A 19,683-nucleotide genomic window follows, 5' to 3' on the forward strand; every position below is an offset into this window, starting at 1 on the left:
AGGTCCCAGGATACCAGCCCCAACGCGCTTTCAGTATCGTAAGGCCCATTGCTGGATAAAAGGTAGGCCCCGGAGGGCCAGACACAGTTATCGACTGTCCGGTCCGCCCGCCCAGCCCCGAAGGACCAGGAAAGCACCCTAACCTATATGCACGCCCCCCTAAGTCCATCCCCCTTACGGGTTCATGCGGTCTGATAGGAAGTAGCAGCGTTTGCCGGCTGTGAATACAGGGCCACGCCCCTATAAAGAGGAACGCACTACCTGCTCCTTTATGGCACGGCATCCTAGGGTTTCCAGGCCGCTGCGTAGGACCCACGCCCCACGTGGAAGGCGGACCTACCACGCGGACGCAACTCGCCCCTTGAATCTGTGCTGGATTTTCGCCGCACCTCAATTGGAGCACCCAGTCAGACCCCAATTAGTAATCGAGACCGCCGCACCTCCCTAAGCCCTAACGGCATAGGGATAAAGGAGATCCCATAGCCTTATTGTTCTCATAGGGATATAACAGATCCCATGGCTAAACTAAGAGATAAAAAACCCTATTTATTCAGTGAAATTTTTATATTTCACTCATTGTTGATCAATATTTAACAAAAAAAGGTCCCTATGGAAGTACGTGTTTATGCCCTAAAGGCGGTGCACTATATGAATTAAATTAGTGGAGCCTTGCAGCACCGAGACGAGTCCAGTTGCAACATCCTTCCCCGGATGGACAAAGGGATATAGATGATCCCATAGTCCTGCTGGTCTTACGGTGGGACATAGGGATAAAACTGATCCCATAATCCGTCTTGGTCCTCGAGGACGTCGGGATAAAGCAGATCCCTAGCCCTGCGACGTTTGCTCAATTTGAGCCGATGAGATGTGCTCAATTTGAGCCGATGACCTGCGGAGAAACCACCACCCTGCACAATCACGACACCTACCACCACCGACCCACACATCACAAACATATAGAACCAAGCAAACTTGACCAACCAGTCAAAAAAATCAAAATAAAATGCGCATCATTGGTCACCTGGCAAATTTGGAATTGTAGTTCTGGCATGAAAAGTAGTCAGATGCACTCTAGATATTAGAGCCTTGCAATATAAATTGTGCAATAGGTGACAATACTGTCGCTGGGAAATTGACCGTTCAATTGTATGGAACATTCAACTTTGCTTGGCAATAATAATAAAAATTATAACACCTCACCCACAGATTCTGCGTCTTGATTGGCCGAGAGCGAGTCACATGTTACTTTCTATTTTTGCTATCTTTCTGTGCACGGCCAAAAGTACTATACCCGTAGCAACCAAAGTACTATACCATTAGCAACCAAAGTACTATATCCACAGCGCGGTATTTGTGTGCAAATGCATGCTGGTGTGCACGTTGCGCGTAGAGCGTGTGTATTGTTCCAAAGAGAGCGCGCTGCAGACTTAGGTTCAAACATTTCTCGAAGGGGTAATGTGGAAGAGAGAAATACATTTTCCTCCAATTTTGTATTGAAATTGAAGTTTATTTCATCTGTGTTCAGATTTAAATAATTTGAAATATTAAAACCAAGCAGAATCTGTGGGTGAAGTGTTGTAAAACAAATATTGAATGCTTTATCTCGTGGTGAAGTAAAACTAGCCTCCCTCGGTGATCCATGGAGCATTCTATTTTCCCGATGCGAATTACACCACTCGAAGCATTCAATATTTGTATACGTGTAACATAAACGTTTTAGACTCACTCTGTATACACAGTTCCTGGGTCTTGAGTTCCTGGGTCTTGAGTTCCTGGGTCTTGGGTGTTCACTGGCTCAATTTGAGCGCTAACGGCTGAAACAAAGGGTCAGTCCTACCTTAGTGAACACATCTCGCTGACCACTTGCTTGCTTCTCTTGCTCGCTTGCTGTCTTGCTTGCTTCTGTCTTGTTTCATATCTGTTGAAACTAACCAAAATAAGCCAAACATCTATGAGTTTTGGGGCAATATAAAATCTACATGAATTGGGATGGAAGTTGTGTCCTGATGATCTGATACACCGTACCCTGTGGAGACATGCACACAATACGGAACAAAAGATTGTATGCGTCTCCACAGGGCAATTTCTGTAGATGAAATTAATTTAAGTTTATTTTACTCAAAAACTAGGAATTTCCAAGGTGGGTTGATCCGTCGCAAATGGAAGAGTTTTAGAAAAGGGATATTAAGTCTGAATTTCAGACAAGGAAATTAATTCTGGTTAAAATAAGAGCATTTTGAAACTTCACTTTCAAACTCGAGAACTTTACTACACGAGAACAAAGAAATGTCTCCACAGTGATACAAATTTCAGTATGTGTGTTCTTGAACAAATTCATTTTCTTTTCTGTTAAAGGAAATACACAACAATCGCTTTGCTGTAATTTTCAGAAATGGATGGATTTGGGGGTTAGTATTTTACGGCGGATATTGCTACACTGGCTTGTTTGAACGTTTGTGTTTGTAGATGCTGGAAGAACCAAATAAAAAAATTACATTCACGAAGTCTGGTTCCCTGACCCCACTTGTAAGGTGAAACGAAGCAATTTAGCGACGCTGGGGGATTGTGAGGTCAGGAAACCAGTCTAGCTGGCTTGTAACCGTTCATAGGTGTGTAATCTATTGCAAACAAAATGCGGACTAACTTAATATGGTAAATTGTGGGCAGATTTGAGAAAAGCCTCTTTTTTTCCAACGCTTTGTACAGTGTTTTTCTATTTTAATGACACACAGGGGAGGTCAAAAAAAGAGGAAATCAGCTGATCCGAGGAAAAGTTGCATGCCTGAGTAAGGTCTTTCATAATAATTTAGTAGTTTTGCCTTTTGATGTTTGCAAATGTTGTATCTTCCCTTTAATACATTTTTGATTTTTTCATTGCAGCCAAAAAAAAACACCTCCTTTTTAATTTCTTCAACCGTCTGAAATGAACAGATGTGCCTTGGGAGCATACTGGTTCCCAGCAGTCTGCACATTAATGATACTTATTGTGGGGCGGAAGCCAGCCAACCCTAGGAGAATGGACTTATTTTCAGGCTTCAAGAAACTAGAAATTTGTGAAGTAATAATTCAACAATCTAACACGGGCAATGATGCAATCAATGATGCGATCAAAAGTGAAGAACTTTTGTATACTTCAAAAACAGCAGTTAGAATTTATCCTTTTTAGGGATGAAACTTGAAAATAGTGCAGGAGAATGCTACGTTAAGAGGTAAAGATTAGATTTTTGGGGAATCTACATGTATGCTTTGGCATAAATTAAAAATGCAATTAAAAAACCTTTTTGGCCACCATGTGTCATATGTCCTTAGAATGACCTGTAACATGTATTAAATATTATTTAACATGATTTCCACACACACATACACACACAAAACAAAGAAAAAGGACTTTCTTTAAAAAAAAAAGAGCTTTTACAAAATCGTTCCCCTAAAAAGTTGTATTGGTCTTGTTCCACTTACTTTATTGTTGTACAGGTATAACAAAATTCATGTAAGGCGAAGTAAGAAAAAAACATGTTTCTCGTCCCCGCCCGCTTCCTTTTTGGAGGCCGCCTGGATTTTTAAAATTATTTTCTAGTTTTGAAAAGTGCAGTAAAAAAACACTGAAAAAGTCTACAAATTCATCGGAAAATAAAAAACTGCTCATTGTAGACCAATTTAACTCTAAATGACACTGTTAATATGTTCAGTTCTCTCGTCCAACTTGTCTTTCATTTTAAACAGTTTTTTAACAGTGGAAACACCAACGGTTGCAGGAAATTTTAAAATGGTGGCCATCTTGAAAACAATTTAAAATGAAAAATAAAAAGCCGGTCTTCCTCCTTTTTTCCAAAAACTCGGACGAGAAACATGTTTTTTTTTATTCAGCCTAATTCTTGCTATGCTTTTAAATAAAATATACTCTTTTGAAAGAAATTGGGAATGAATTTGTCACTAGTACGTTATCTCAAACCATGGAGGAAGGAATGTTCACCTCACCTTGTGATTTCATCTAAGACGAATCCAGAAAGCTCTGGAAATGTGAAGACATTTTCGGAAAAATGTGTTTTTAGAGCACACTTTGGATGCACACATCAGCTTGGCAGCAGATCGTCTTGGCGGCAATCTTTGGCATTGGTCCGGTTATTGATGTATGCGGTGAACATGAGGTAACATTGACACACGTCACCACCTGAACCCAATGATAGTGTAATACGCCATCAGGAATATTAAATTTGTCATGATTATTTAGTTTATTAAATATTCATTAGCCTTATACATGTACTTTAAATACATCCAATAGTCCCTTACTGGCAATGATCGTTTGACTAGTGTAGCGGATAAGGCTGGTGTGATTAAGAAGGCGGGTTCGAATCCCGGTGAAGTAGGTAACTGGTAAATAAAGAGGTTTGGAAGAGGGTAGAGAGTGAGAGACAAGGAGGGAAAATAGATGAAAGAACAGTATAAATTAATTTTTGGTGCTTGAAAATTGATTGAAAAAAAAGTGGCGTACGTGTATGGAAGAATTTCCCTTGAATGCGTGCCTGAAGAATGCACATACTGACTCCTTTCAGACAATGGTCCTTCAGTAGTCCTTCATCCCGTCAGGCCTGTCAATTCTTGCATGTTCACAGCCGCAAACAAATGGTCACCTCCCCGTATGGAATCTGAATTGTGCCAAGCCCCTGGTCGAGCTGTCTGATCTTGCGGCAATCTGCTGAACACAAAATAAATTGTTACAGTACATGACATGTAGATTGTGAATTTGAATTGGTCGAGAGAGGATCATGTGACATGATGGAGAATTCAACAGTGCCTAGCCCCATAAATGTGACCAATTTACTGGACTACCTCTGTTAATAAGGGGGGGGGGAGAGGCGTATATACCCCCCCCCCCCCCCCCCCCGCCTTTTGACCAGGGAGATGGGCCATTGGATCATCCCCCCACTTTTCATGTTGAGAAACAAAAAAAGGCTGATTTTGATTTGAGGTAAGCAAAATGTTTTTTAATAGTACTGAAAAAAGGACAATAAGTACAAGAGTTTTAAATGGAAACAGGTCAACTCGTACGCGAACCAACTCGTATGCGAGTCAACTCGTACGCGGATTGGTCAACTCGTACGCGAGACAACTCGTACGCGAGCCAACTCGTACGCGTGCCAACTCGTACGCGAGCCAACTCGTACGCGAGCCAACTCGTACGCGAACCAACTCGTACGCGGGCCGTTTTAGGAGTGGTTTCGAGGATTGGGTTGGCATGGTTGGGAAGAATTTGGGAATAGTGTGACGGGTAGTCCGTAGTTCAATGTGTGACCGTTGTGTGTGATTGGGAGTGAACCCGTGAATGATGATAATAAAGTAACTGATTTTTGTAGTTAGACGAGTGTTGTATCGTTTTGTGCATACCTGTACTGTAGCCTTGTCACGTCAAATTTAATTCCATATATTAATGCAACGATGTACCAGTTGCATTTTTCGTGTTTTTTTAATCAATGTACCTGTCAGTCAATTAATTGTCACCATTGTCAAACTGACCCAATTGACCTCCCCATTGTTTTAATTTACAAAATATAATTTGGATACATAATAATTAGGACTAAAAAATAATCGGACCCAAGCAAAACATTGATTTTTAGTGACCCAAGAAAATCGCATTTGACCCAAGAAACCTCGCATTTCCGGTGAAATTATATAAAATTCAGATTTTAACAAAAAATAAAAATCAACTCCCCATTTTTTCTTTTTTACAAAATATTATTTGGATATACAATAATTAGGACTAAAAAACTATCTGACCCAAGCAAAAACTGGCGGACACTGTCCGTACAACTGTATAAGCATGCGTGATGCTATATTCCTTTTTTTATAGTAGCTCCTTTTTATACAATAGACCTCGCAAATATCGGTGTTTTCTTGTCATTTTACTTGTCTAACCAACCAGCAATTGTACCGCGGCATACACAGGTTTCAGCGATTCAATCATGCATTCTTTATACAGTGCGCGGTGCGGCGGGAACCAATCATACTGGTTATCGCGAAGACAACTTCCCAATCAATCAAGCGAACTTGTAAAAAAACAAACAAACAAACGCAGAATTCTTCTCTAAAAAATCGCGAATGTAAGTAGCACTGGCGGATTCAAAAATCAACTACATTTAATTTGAAAATCTCAACCTTTCAGAAAAGGTAAAATTATGCCGACCTACCGTACCGAACCTAATTTCATCTGTCCATGTGAGCTAAACCAATCATCTAAACTCACATGTACGAGTTGGTCCGCGTACGAGTTGGTCCGCGTACGAGTCGGTCCGCGTACGAGTCGGTCCGCGTACGAGTCGGTTCGCGTACGAATTGACCCGCGTACGAGTTGGTCGCGTACGAGTTGGTTCGCGTACGAGTTGACCATTTAGATGTAAGATTAAGGGGCATAACATAAGATGCGCATATGTATCGTGAACAGCGCCCCCTAGTGTCACGTGGTGTCCAGCGAGCCAAGGCCCACCAAAAAAGTTTCAAAGTATTTCCTAACAAAATTGAAAATGTTTCTCAGTCCCAGATGCATGTCTAATTGTCATTTTTGCAATGCATTGAGATGATATACGATTTTACGAAGAAAAAAAGTGGCGTCATGTTGCAACATTTCCCCCTTTTTGCAATAACTGACTTCACACTTCTGCTTCTACAGTGGTGCTCAGCAACATCCAAATTCGGATGAAATGCCGAGGAGATCTTCATTGAGATAACTAATAAACAAGTATAGTCAAGATGCAACGTGCCATGGACCATGCAAGCAAGGAAAACCATGGCGAGTGGGCCAATGTAATGTAAAGTCATGAAAGTGGCGTCTGGATACTTTTTTTCCTCAAAATATCGAATGCAATTTCCTAAATTACTTGCTTTCTCTCCTTGCTCTATGTCCACATATAACATACACAAACTCTGTCAGGTTTGTTCTGCTCTCATTAAAAGACATAACACTGCAATTTACCTTTCTCTGTGACTGTGACGATTCTTCTTTGAAGACCACTCCAGAATCGCAGCGTGACGAACAACGTTTTTAAAAATGGCGGCTTGCAATTGCGCCCCCTGTTGTCCGTCTATGGGTTCTTTATTATGTCCACTGTGGTTTCTCGACCGTGCCATGGTCTTTTTGGTGATGATGATAACAAAAGTCGTCCAACTTGACCATTATCGACAATACATTTATTTATATTTATCAAACACATTTACACGCTATTCATAAATACCTCAGACAGTTTACGCATTCTTATTGGTCGAGAACCCGTCACGTGGCCGGTCTTAAACGGATGATAAAGACATGGCTAGCTGGTCTTAAACGCTTTTCCAGTGTCACATGAAATTTGGACTCCTATGAAATCCGGTGCCTTTTAACGTTTCATTGGCTGAACGTTCAAATTCCTCCCGTATGCATGCGCAATGTACTACCAGTGAATCAGTATTTCATGGTCCAAACTTCACACTTTACCAGCCCAGCTGCGTTTTGCGCGACATCGCGCAGTACGCGCGACGCGCACGCCAATTAATGTCCCTATTAGGTAACGAGTTGTGAAGGGGCATTCCATATTATAGTCAGAGGGGTGTTTCGTAAAACATGATGCAAAATTGTTGAACAAAATGGTTGGCAACGTTTAGATTTTGAATTTTTTTTTATTTTGGACCAAAAAGGTATTTATGAATGGGAATAAATGTGTGTTCGGTCGGTATTAAACACTCTGTTTAAGACCGGTTTGAGTCTGGATGGGCGATAATTACTCGGCTTCGCCTCGGGTAATTATCGCCCATCCAGACTCAAACCGGTCTTAAACAGAGTGTTATAATACCTCCCGAACACACATTGATTCCCTTAATAATTTCAACTGCGCATCTAAGGGTTAACTATAGCAAAACATCGTTTTTAGGCTCACTGACAGAGCAGAGTATGAAACAGCAATTTCCTCCACTATAAACTTTAATGTGCAAGAGAAGTAGCTCCCCTTAACTCAATGCAAAGTGTCGGGATTTGCTTTCTAAAGATCACTTTTTAGCAATATTCGGGTTTTGCGCACTTTTATGACGTCATTACATATCAGTATTAAAGTTATTTGCTTAATTTTCCCAGAAAGAAACTGAGTCAGAGGGCCGGGGCTACTAGCAACCATGACCGTACATTTTGGTAAAAGTTGGTACTTCTGTCTAACTTAAGCCTATTCTTTATGATGAGGCTCACGGTTTTTGCCTTTTAATAGTAGGCCCTGAATTGAGCGGTTGATTGGCCGTCTGATAAGGTTGTGCATGCACAACCCCCAGCGCTAAGGGTTTTGTGTAGAATAAGGGTACCAACTTTTCCAGCAACTAGTAACGACCTCAAAAGTGAAAGTTAAAGCTGGCATAGTCACATTTCACTATTTTTGCCGGCGCACTTTAATCCCATCATGGCCAAGTGAACTGCGTGATGCCCGGATAAAGTGAGCAAACTGGGGAGTATGGGATGTTTCAATTCCAACATCGGATGGGGCTCAAGCCACGGTAGCCCAGCATGTGACTGAGAACAGACGGCACATCATCGCGGATGTCTGTTTTCTTTCACTCACTGAGTAGGCAGCTAGGACATGTCAAAAGAGCCGTTGTGAAGATACTTAGGCCTATACCAAACTTGAGATCGGAGTCTACACCGGTTTTTGTAGCTCGAAAGACGGAAGAAGAAGCGATACGCACGTGCACGCAAGTACAATTTGCAGTGCGCCTCCAAGAGTTTGCAACGCGTTGGCCAATCACAATGCGCAAAATCTGTCGACCCAATGCGCGTTTGGAAAAGGTCGACTGATTTCGCGCATTGTGATTGGCCAACGCGTTGCAAACTCTTGGAGGCGCACTATTTGGAATCGCCCGTATTCCCAAGGCCTCCGATATGGTCGTGTGCTTTGTAATTTACAAGGCCATGCCATATGGATATTGTTTACTGTACTATGTATAGCTTGGTGTTTTCGGACGTTATCTGATTATAGCTCCATGATCTGATTATACAGCGTAAAAACTGCTGAAGGACCATCGTCCCACGAAGAACAAGAACGGTCAACATGGGTAGGCTAGACGGGAAAGTGGCAGTGACCACGGCGGCTGCCCAAGGCATTGGCAGGGGAACAGCTGAGGTAGGCCTTTAGACATTATCGAGTTACAATCATATACAAATTATGGACACCGTGGAAATAATTTAGGGTTCTAAGGTTGCAGGGTCATATATCTTTTGGTATACATGTTTGTCAGAGTAAAAACTTTGAATCCAAATAGATGGAGAGGTCACCTTTATGTTTCTAGCAGAATGACCCGAGCCCCATGCAGAATATGCACTTATTGCTTCTCACTGACTTGTACTTAGGCCTATATTTCTGCTGGTTCATTTTTTGTCCTTTGCAGACATTTGCAAGAGAAGGTGCCAGGGTCATCGCGACGGACATCAACGTGGAGAAGTTGAAAGAGCTGGAAGGAATACCAGGTTTGGCACATGAATAAAAAGGATGAAATGCTTCGAAAGAGTAAACACTAGACCTGACTGCATCATCATCTCATGTAGAGTTGGGACAGACCCAAATAATTTTCCAGTTTTATGTGTTTTGTTTCTAGGAATTGAGATTCGGAAGTTGGACGTGACAGACAATGAAGCAATCAAGGCCTTGGCCGCTGAGATAGGACACGTCGACATTATCTTCAATTGTGTGGGGTAATGGATATTTATTTCCTTAGTCTTGGTTTCAGACTGCATATTAGCGTTGAGGCAAAAGCCTTTCCAAAGACTTGGAATTTGAAATTTTCCAATCACAAATTTGGGATTCGGGGATCTAGTTTTGCAATAATTAAATGCCGTCCCAATTTATAACTAGAATTCTCATTTTTTTTGCAAATTATTTAAGTACCAATGTGAACTTTTTATTTTTTTACACAGCTTTGTGTTCCATGGAACCATTTTGGAGACAACGGAGAAGGATTTTGACTTCTCCATGAACGTAAACGTGAAGTCCATGTTCAACATGATCAAGGCGTTCCTGCCCAAGGTTTGTCGAGTTTTAACTTTTGTCATTGCAATGGTCGTACAGTCACCGATACTTTTGCAAGTTGTAACTTATTCTAACATGGCCGATAACTTAATTGGCAATTACTTTTGATATTGCGTTCTGGAGAAAGACATGTCGCTCACAAACAATAAAATGTTACAATGTATAAAACGTCTGTTTGCATGTGCAGGTATTGGGAGTTTAATTACTTCATTTGATTTTTTCCCCCAAATTGTGCAGATGATTGAAAAGAAGTCAGGCAGCATTGTCAACGTGGCTTCTATATGCTCCAGTCTTAAAGGTAACGAAAATATATGAAATGCTCGACCGATAATTCAAAAGAGTTATCATATGTGCTCTTTTCAGTTCAATTCAGCAACAGACACGACATTCAAAATGAAAACATGGCCCAAAATTCTTTTCTTTTAACTTTTGAATAAGTTAGAAGTTATGAACGAGAGGTTTGCGGTAACACCATGTGAATGGTATCTCTTTGCGTGTTGTGTGGTTCTGAGAAGAACCAGTTGATTGAAGTTCTGTTTCTGAGTCGGCTCAAAGTTCAGAGCCTACGTTTCTGAAAACTAGTCTGGATTTTTTTTTTATAGTCTGAGACTTTTGATGCATGTAATCAATGGCGTCATTTTTTTGGTAATTCAGGAGTTAAGGAGCGATGCATCTACGGGGCAACAAAAGCAGCCATGATTGGGATGTCCAAAGCCGTGGCATGTGACTTCATAAAGGATGGTATTCGCTGTAACTGCATTGCTCCTGGAACTGTGGACACACCATGGCTGTGCGACAGGATGGAACACATAGGGGACCCAGAGAAGGTATCAGCGGTAGCCTGACTCGATCCCACCCAACCCAGTACCCATTTTAGCCCAGCCCAACCAAACCAAGCCCAATCCAAGTTTTTTCTTAAATTTGATCCTACCAAACATAACTAAAGCTACCCCAGCACAGCCCAGTCCAGCTCAGCCCAGACCAACCCAACCCAGCCAAACCAATCTTAACCCAATTAACCCTACCTGACCAAACCGAACCCAACCAGACCCAACCCAACCCAATCCGACCTGACCAACTCAACCCAACCCAACCCAGCCAAACCCATCCCAACCCAACCCACCCCAACCCATGCAACATGACCTGACCCGACCCAACCCAACCAAGCCCGACCCAACTAATCCTATAACCCGACCCAACCCAACCCAACCCAACCCATGCAGCCAAACCCATCCCATTCCAACCCATCCCAACCCAACTCAACCAAAACATAACCTAACCCAACACAACCTATAAAAAGTCAAACCCAACCCAGCCAAACTCATCCCATTCCAACACAACCCAACCCATCTAAACCCAACCCAGCCAAACCCATCCCATTCCAACCCATCCCAAACCAACCCAACCAAAACATAACCCAACACAACCTATAAAAATAGTCAAACCCAACCCAGCCAAACCCATCCCATTCCAACAACCCAACCCATCCAAACCCAACCCAAGCCCAACCCAACCCTCAGTTTAACACAATCTTTCAAATATCACAGATTTCTTCTGCCTTTCTTCTGATTTTCTTCTACACCAGATCAGGGAATACTTCATGCAACGCCAGCCTTCTGGCCGCCTTGGGACAGTCCAGGAAGTGGCAAATGTTGCTTTATTCCTGGCATCAGATGAGGTAACGATTGACTGTATTGTTCAGAGCATTTCTGCACTAATAAGATTTCCTTATGGAGATTGGTACGCAGGTTGCGCGTACTGCGCAATTTGGCGCACAGGTTGCGCATACTGTGCAATTTGGGGCTCAGGTTGTGCGTACTGCACAATGTGGCGCAGAATGCAGCGGTGCTGGAAAAAGTGTTTAAAAACCAGTCGGTGTTTTACCAACCGTATAAAACCACCCATGGGCCTTCAACCAATAGCTTTAACTTTCTTTAGCTGTCTGGTTAATATACTGTGTTAGCTCATAAGTGCCTGTACTGCCCAAAACCGCCCAGCCTCTTTATCTACTGAACTAAGCACTGTATGGCTTCATGGATTGGCCAGGGAATAAATACAATGTAATACAATGTAGTAAAGGTGCCTTCCTTTGTTTATATTGCAGGCAAGTTTTGTGACAGGCACCGAGTACAAAGTGGATGGCGGATGGAGCATCTGAGTTCAATCTCCCTCAATCGTCTGCCAATGACTGTTGGCCATTAATGTGTATTTCACTAAATTGGGTTTGGTTTAAGTTACAGATCTTATGTAATAGTCGAACAACTTTTTGTATTACTTTATTTGATAATACTACACACTGGATGATGTTCTATTTCGTTTTGATTACACACGTGAACATTATGGCCCATGTAATACGTATAGAAGACATTCCCCCAATGCTGTTCGTATTCAAGACGGAAACTTTTTCATCAGTACTTTTTAGGAATTCTTTTTCGAGAATTTAAAAACAAATTGCACAAAAATGTCTAAGGAACAAGCAAAGTTATGTACCTGACAGAAGCAAAGACTTCAATGAATACCGAAAATTACAATTTTCTTGTAACTGAAAAACTAAAGAACGTATTTATTGCCAATCAAAAGAAGTGAAGTCAATATACAATAGTAAATATTTTTTTAACCGACTTTGTTTTCGAAGTTACATCTCTTTCATTTATATTTTGCAAAGAAGTTGGACGGATTAGAAACAGCACAGCATACATAAGCATCGGGAAAACCATTGGCATCAATTATTGTTTTGCAAAATATGTACATTTCATCTTTAAAAAAGTCTGATAATTTTAATTGTTTTCTACAAGAATTTTACAACAAAAAGTGGCCCAGGAATAAAAAAAAACACGGTATCAATTCAAACAGGTAGTGTTTTCATTCAGATATTACAACATGGTGTTTTTTTCCTTCTTAATATGCTTTTTTTCCTTCTTAATATCTTTTTCTGAATCGGAAGATTTATGAGGGTTTGAGGATTTCTGAAGCAACACTATGATAAGAGCCACTCTTTGTTTTTAGTCAAATAGGAACAATTGGCCAGGAAATAATCAAGTGTACAGACAATCTTGAATGGTCGCTGTCAAGGCATAAACCACACTTTCTTGCAATTCCGACGGCCCGATCACTGGACCAGTTGTGAATCGGCTTCGAGGGTGGCTCCTAGTAAATCAAGAATCAAAAATCGGAAAATATATTTTGAAAATTGAAAATGGTTTGAGTAAATCTCAGTAAAATGCAACATTGGATGGCAGCCTTTAAATGCAGGAATGCAATTAAGAGCCAGAAAGACACTCTAATGTTGATGAGATTTTTCCATGCAAAATGCAGGTTTTACTGATTATATTTTTTACCGTGTTTTCCATGGACATTTTTTCTCGCGAATTGAGAGAGCAAGTCTTGGAGTAGGCATAAGAAACAAATGCTAGCGCAATGGGGTTTTAACATCCCACAAGTTTTGGCATAGCCTTTCCCTCCCCACCCCCCCCCCCCCTTCACCACCACCGAAAATAAATGCATATTTGTTTTAAGCAAAACTTTCCTGAAATTGTCTTGTATAATGTGCCCAATTTTGTTCCTGAAATTCTAACACAACTTTCAAAAAAAAAATCTACTTTTTTTGTTTTATAGTTTACAGGAATTTCACATATTTATATAATGGGCTTTTTGGATATGTGCAACTTGTACCCAGAGTTTTGCCCAATCTGCTTACCTGGCTGTTGTGTTTTCCTGGGTCTGATGATCCCCTCGCGGGATGGAGGCCGTGCCGATATCATACGGACCCCGGCAGCAACGCGGGGCGTCCCCTGGGTGCGGCACCGTTCATCGTACTCGTGGGCTGTCAGGATATGTGTGCTCGGTCAAGGATTGAACAGCTACATAGTCATCAAATCCACTTTGAAATAATAATACAAGCTGAACGAAGAAACTGACTGGAGCGGGGTTTGAACCTGCGACCTCCGGATTACCATTCCAGTGCTCTACCAACTGAGCTATCCAGCCTTGTGTTGGCGGTTCCCCATTTTTTTTTATCAATGGTCTACCAAGCCAGCTGTCCAGCACTACCTATATTGCCGTTTACCCAATTTGTCAATGTCTTCTTTTTAGTGATTCTAATCCATGTCTGCACTCAGAAACCTCTGAAGAAAAACTTCAGCCGAAAAACCTTTGTGACCAAATTTTTAAACTTGTCCTGCCCTATGAGATTTGCTCTAGCCTTTAAAGAACATTACAAGCCAAATGGAGTGTCACTGCCATGGAAATTGAATTTTAATTGTAAAGGTAAACAAAGAAATTGACTGGAGCGGGGTTTGAACCAGCAACCTCCGGATTACCGTTCCAGTGCTCTACCAACTGAGCTATCCAGCCCTATGTTGGCAGTTCCTAATTGTTGTCAAAGTCTCTGTTCAAGGGGCGCTAGTCAGAAGCCATAAACCTGTATATGCCATGTAACCAGGGATCAAGCGATGCCGCTGGTTTCAATCTTAATAAAAAATCAATCCTGTCAATGCAACAAATCGGCTTAAAAAATAGCACAATCTTTTTTGAAATTTTGCCCACTAGATGTGTGCAAAGTATAGCCCCCCCCCTCCACCACCAAGGAGACAACTTCCCTTGCAGGTCCAAAAGATGGAAAAAGAAAGACAAAATACTTATAGAATAAAGTCAAGATAAGGATATTTGCAGTGACTGGTAGGAATAGTTGTTCCATCTCGGTGATGATCTCAACGTGATGCCCGATGGATCCTTGCCCGCTATCCCCGGTCACTCCGACGGCTATGGCGTAGAGCTGGAGCTCTAGAACGGCCTTCATGCCTGCTGAAACCTGGTAACGTGGGGATCAACACAGAAAAAGACAAATACGTTGGAATATAGAATTCAAGAATTTTGGAAGATTCACAATTCTATTCAGTTTCCATTTGGAAAATTCTGTTTGGGACCACTGGTCCAGTTTGCTGGGATTTGAAATAACCTCTGGTGCATTTTATTTAATGAGAGGAGAAAATCACAGATGCAACGCCCATCTCTTGTGAAAAGTAAACCTGTAACTTGCAAACTTGATGGAGTGCCATTAGCGCGCTTTGGGGCGGGGCAGGGCTGGGAAAGTATATAATCTGGGATTGACTGACATAATTTTTTTTTCGTATATTTCCATTTGGCGCGGAGCTCTTAAGCATTTGTAAACGTCAGAAAAGCTGGCCAAAACATGTTGCTAACTAACAATACTTGTGCAGTCTAGCTAGCTATCTTCAATGCATGGAAGGGAATACAAATCATGATTTCCAAACGTTCCATTACAATATCTGAGTTTTCCATAGGATTGGGCACAGACGGCCATAGGCAAAATCAGGCTACACTTCATAGAGTGAGTTTGTCCTCTTGTAATTTGACATACCTTTAAAAATTATGGCATGATCAAAATTAGAAACCATGAAAGGCCAATATGACAATACAAATATGGGAAAGTACTCACGGGTCCCGGAGTGTAGACAACCTGAAGTCCCGTGGCCGGTGGCGGCTGCTTCACCTTGTACCTGCACGTATCAATCCCACAATTCTTGAGGTTGACGCTGAAGGCGTAGGTGCAGCCTTCCCGCAGGGTGCCAAAGTGGACCTCGCCGGGGACCACCTCGAACCCTCGCATCTTGGAGAGCGGGGCGATGCCTTTGGCCTCCGCTCCTGCGATGGAGGAGGTGTAGACCTTGCGTCGCACGGGATCCTCCAAAACTTGGAACTGTTGGGAAAAAAATGACCAGAAACACAAGATTGAGAAAACAAAATTGCCGCACACCTGGGATATCAATCAGATGGAATTGCTACACAAAATATACTGCTAAGCAGATTTACTCGTAAAGCAAAAAAAAAAACCAGCGGAGAACCAGTCACAGGCAATATACATCATACAGCATTTTGGCTGGTAACCGGATTTTGCTTAGCAAAATGTTTCCACGCTTAGCAATTTGATCGTATACGATCATGCTATAAGGCAAGAATGTCTTATAAGCAAGTTTTTTTTTCTGTGCTTATAGAAAGCTTTTTAATAGATAAACGTTTTGCCAACTCACATGTTCGTTGGGCACCATGCCGGGCTTCTGTCCCAAGATGGCCGCCGGCAGCCGCACGCTCTCCTTCCTCGGTTCCCCGTTGACGTCTACCAGCAGGCTCTTGGTCAGGATCAGGTCGCTGTTGGCTGATGGGATACCGTCGTCCCCGTCCGCACCTGCCATGCCGTCTCCGTTGGCCTGGCTTGAGGAACGCCGGCCTTCTTGCTGGTTGACGCTGTTCCTGTCTGTAAATCAGTTGGGACACAGAACATTTGACCAAAGTGAGATTCGAACATCGGACCTCTGGATTACCATGCTGGTGTTCGATCTTCCAAGGTCTTCTAGCTTTCAGGGTTCTCACAGAAATCTAAAAATGAAATTTCATGGTTTTTTCCAGGACAAAATTAGGGCTTTGACTTCTTAGGGGAATATTTACAATTCTCTGGCCAGTCACTTGCCATATGCTGTGTCCTTGGGCAAGCCACTTCACCCCCACTTGATCTCTCCACCCAGGAGTATAAATGGGTACCGGCATTAGCTGGGGAGTAGCCTGCAATGGACTAACATCCTGTCCAGGGGGGAAAGGAACTATTCTCAGTCGTTTCATGCTACTGAAACCAGAGATAAACGCCAGCCTGATGGGTCACATTGCCTCGTGACAGACTTTACTTTTTAACTTAAATGAATAACCAGCAGAGATAATGGTCTTTCAACTCACCAGTGTAGCCGGAGCGGTCGGTGTATGCCCCTTCCTCCGCGTGCTCTGGAATGGTGGACGGATGGTTGGGGAACGACGCGTAGCTTGAGGGCGTCTCACTGGGCAGCATGGCATTCTGGGAATTGGCGTTGTTGTCGTTGGATCCTCCGGGCGTGGGATTGCCTGAAATGGTTGACGAAAATATATCTTTTTTAATTCAATTGTGATTGACTTGTGATTGACTTGTGACTGACTTGTGACTGACTTGTGATTGACTTGTGATTGTTTGTGATTGACTTGTGATTGATTTGTGACTGACTTGTGATTGACTTGTGATTGACTTGTGATTGTTTGTGATTGACTTGTGATTGTCTTGTGACTGACTTGTGATTGTCATGTGACTGACTTTTGATTGACTTGTGATTGTCTTGTGACTGACTTGTGAGGAATTGTGAGAAAGCTGTCATTTCAACTTTTTCATGACTCTAAAATGACTCAATCCAAATTCTGAGGGTGTCTCAGGGAGAGAAACTTATCTTAACAGCACTGACCTGGCCTTGCTGTGGGTCCCTGCTGCTGTGAGGCATGGGCCGGCGTCGGGTTGTTTGGACGCAGAGGGGTGGGCGTGCCCTGACCCCCGGCATGGGCGGGTGTGGGGTTGGTTGGACGGACGTCGGCAGGACTGGATGACGTTATGGGAACTAGAAAATGAAAGGGGCTTATTAATAATTTGTTACTTTTAAACTTTGTCAAAAATTTTGACAGTGACATAAATTGGAAATTATAAACACAACTGACATCCTTTAAATATTTTCTTCACTCGTTTATTTTTTGCAACCACAAAGGGTAGACTAGCATACCATTGATGGTTGGGTTGACTGGAGAGGGTTGTTTCTGAGGGGATGCACTCTCCGACGGCTCACTCTGTCGGGAAGAATCTGGGGCAGCTGCAGGGGACAAAAATCAAGAAAAATACCTTGAAATAAAATATGGGCCATAAAGCAGATTGTTTTTGCTTATATCCTTGCATTAAAACTGTAGTGAAATAATGGTATTCTTCTTCACCGTTTCCTTGGTACGAAATGATTGATTTGGCCCTCCTTGTTCTAAGGTAGTAAACTGCATGTTCCACAAGTCGACTCTAGTAATATTGTTCAGTGGCTTGCCCAGGGACACAACATATGGCTAGCAAATTTGAACTTCAATAACCCCTCTAGTGCACCCAGCAAATTGGATTCAATTTGGCCCTTCTTCTTCTAAGATGTAAAACTGTGTGATCTTGGAGTTGGTTTCAGTAATGTTCTGCCCTTTACCTTGCTGCTGACTGGCCGGCGATTCGGACGGCGTACTAGGCAGACTGAAGGACGTCCCCTGACCGTCACCTTGCCTCGTAGCCTCGGCCAGGTCTTTGGTCAGTCCGTCCATGTCTGGACCCTTGCTGCCGGCCGCTGCGGCTTGGGTCACGAGGAAACTCTCTCCCCACTCGGACTGGAAGTAGGGCGGGACCTCGTGGTTGCGCAGGGCCTTGCGTAGGTTCTGCTCCTCGGCTAGGTCTCTCCTACGGAATAAATTCATGCAAACTAAACCCATTAGCATTTGTATAACATTGTATTAGGTATGAGATCCGGAATGGGACCGTTCGAGTACCGGGCGAGCTCGGCCCGCCCAGTAAGCTGCCGCCCGCTTCGAACACTGTACCCGCCCGGTTACTCAAGCGTGACACTCGGTTGCCTGCTGGAGTGGCCCTCTGGGTCACAACAATAGCTGTTATCAACGGATTAGTGGTTATTGTTCGAGGATTACAGCGCCCAACTCAGGTTGGGTTGGTGTGGAATTTTATTCTTTTCTATCTTCATAGAATGCAAGTATTTTATGTTTGCATGAAATCATTTGACAAATAAACTTGATAAAACTGCCTAGTTTGCAAAGTTCTATATATGAACAATGGTTAAAAGCTAGATGATCAACGTGTGATTTTTTTTCTTTGAACTTTTCGAAATACGATGTTCGATATCTATATTCTCGGAATTGATCAAATGTACGAAATACCTCATTCTGTATTAATTGAAATAAAGTATTCCCCATATGACGAACATGAATTGTTTTGCGTGTGGTAATGATGTGATGTTGTTGAATTTTAGACTACAACACCGCACTTGCCCCTTATTCACGTTAATGCATACGCATTTTAAACAGAAAAGTCTGATACCCGTTTGAGAATAGAAGCTGGCGGGCTTGACCCCCGATCGGTATGAAGTGGCCCACTCGGTAGCCCCGATCGGTATGAATACTGGGCACTCTTTTATTCAAGCGTGACGCTCGAGAAGCAGGTGGGAGTGACCCACTCTGTAGCTCCCGATCGGTATGAACGCTCGGTTATTCAAGCGTGAGCTTGGTTGACTGGAGTGGCTCTCTTGGTCGCTATCAACGGATTAGTGGTTATTGTTCGATGATTACAGCGCCTGGCCAACTATGGTTTGCCCTGGCTATGATTATCTGCAGCATTTTCTTTGCTATAGAGTATAGAATGGCAGTATTTTCTTTGCATGAACACGTGTAAATGTAGGCCTATATGGGTTTTACTGATTGCTTGACGTACAACGTATTATTTTCCCCCTTTGTTTTAAGGTTTAAGTTTTTCTGTTGACGCAAAAACTTCACTCACTTTAAATCCTGAAACCAGATTTTTATGTGTACATTTTTTGTTCACCCTGAGACTCATTTCAATTAATAGTTGGAATATTTTTTTCTAGCTATTCTAATTTCTATCTAGAAAATATGCAAGATAAGACATTGCAAAATTGTACGTGAACACGCACATTCTTTAATCAAACCACTGAGCTGTGAAAGCAACTTGTGAATGACTACTACATGGACCACGTTCCCGCCCGTCGTCCGTGTACGGGACCCGGTGTCATACGAAAAT

General features: G+C 42.4%; 2 protein-coding genes, 1 long non-coding RNA gene and 2 other non-coding genes across 7 annotated transcripts in view; 2 read left to right on the plus strand and 3 right to left on the minus strand.

The window, feature by feature from the left end:
- The first annotated feature begins 5,180 nt into the window (after nucleotides 1-5,180).
- Nucleotides 5,181-6,056, plus strand: LOC119746478. Its single transcript, XR_005273753.1, has 2 exons — nucleotides 5,181-5,943; nucleotides 5,978-6,056. It is a non-coding gene; the product is annotated as an uncharacterized LOC119746478 (long non-coding RNA).
- A 2,777-nt stretch (nucleotides 6,057-8,833) lies between these two features.
- On the plus strand, nucleotides 8,834-12,650 carry LOC119746476 (3-hydroxybutyrate dehydrogenase type 2-like). The gene is made up of 8 exons (XM_038223441.1): nucleotides 8,834-9,128; nucleotides 9,394-9,472; nucleotides 9,601-9,697; nucleotides 9,920-10,028; nucleotides 10,269-10,329; nucleotides 10,686-10,858; nucleotides 11,617-11,709; nucleotides 12,136-12,650. The coding sequence occupies exons 1-8, from the start codon at nucleotides 9,057-9,059 to the stop codon at nucleotides 12,187-12,189; spliced, it is 738 nt and encodes a 245-aa protein (XP_038079369.1). The 5' UTR covers nucleotides 8,834-9,056; the 3' UTR covers nucleotides 12,190-12,650.
- The window catches only part of LOC119746475 (sperm-associated antigen 17-like), a 30,245-nt gene continuing 23,124 nt past the window's right edge, over nucleotides 12,563-19,683 (minus strand). For all 3 annotated transcript variants that reach the window (XM_038223440.1, XM_038223439.1, XM_038223438.1), the window contains 9 exons: nucleotides 18,071-18,315; nucleotides 17,618-17,704; nucleotides 17,309-17,458; nucleotides 16,779-16,940; nucleotides 16,082-16,305; nucleotides 15,490-15,750; nucleotides 14,697-14,841; nucleotides 13,729-13,866; nucleotides 12,563-13,178 (listed from right to left, as the gene is read on the minus strand). In XM_038223440.1, coding sequence (XP_038079368.1) covers nucleotides 13,141-13,178; nucleotides 13,729-13,866; nucleotides 14,697-14,841; nucleotides 15,490-15,750; nucleotides 16,082-16,305; nucleotides 16,779-16,940; nucleotides 17,309-17,458; nucleotides 17,618-17,704; nucleotides 18,071-18,315 — 1,450 coding nt within the window. In that variant the 3' untranslated portion in view covers nucleotides 12,563-13,140. The remainder of the gene's footprint in view (nucleotides 13,179-13,728; nucleotides 13,867-14,696; nucleotides 14,842-15,489; nucleotides 15,751-16,081; nucleotides 16,306-16,778; nucleotides 16,941-17,308; nucleotides 17,459-17,617; nucleotides 17,705-18,070; nucleotides 18,316-19,683) is intronic.
- Nucleotides 13,946-14,018, minus strand: Trnat-ggu. The gene has a single exon. It is a non-coding gene; the product is annotated as a tRNA-Thr (tRNA).
- On the minus strand, nucleotides 14,312-14,384 carry Trnat-ggu. The gene has a single exon. It is a non-coding gene; the product is annotated as a tRNA-Thr (tRNA).

Source organism: Patiria miniata, unplaced genomic scaffold (genome assembly GCF_015706575.1).
Source record: "Patiria miniata isolate m_02_andy unplaced genomic scaffold, ASM1570657v1 HiC_scaffold_7, whole genome shotgun sequence".
NCBI lineage: Eukaryota > Metazoa > Echinodermata > Asteroidea > Valvatida > Asterinidae > Patiria > Patiria miniata.

Bases quoted from the DNA above. Each gene is read 5' to 3' on its own strand.
- LOC119746476 (XM_038223441.1), top strand. From the start codon at position 9,057: ATGGGTAGGCTAGACGGGAAAGTGGCAGTGACCACGGCGGCTGCCCAA. The intron at 9,698-9,919 runs GTAATGGATATT...TTTTTTACACAG, and splicing joins ATTATCTTCAATTGTGTGGG to CTTTGTGTTCCATGGAACCA. The intron at 11,710-12,135 runs GTAACGATTGAC...TTTATATTGCAG, and splicing joins TATTCCTGGCATCAGATGAG to GCAAGTTTTGTGACAGGCAC.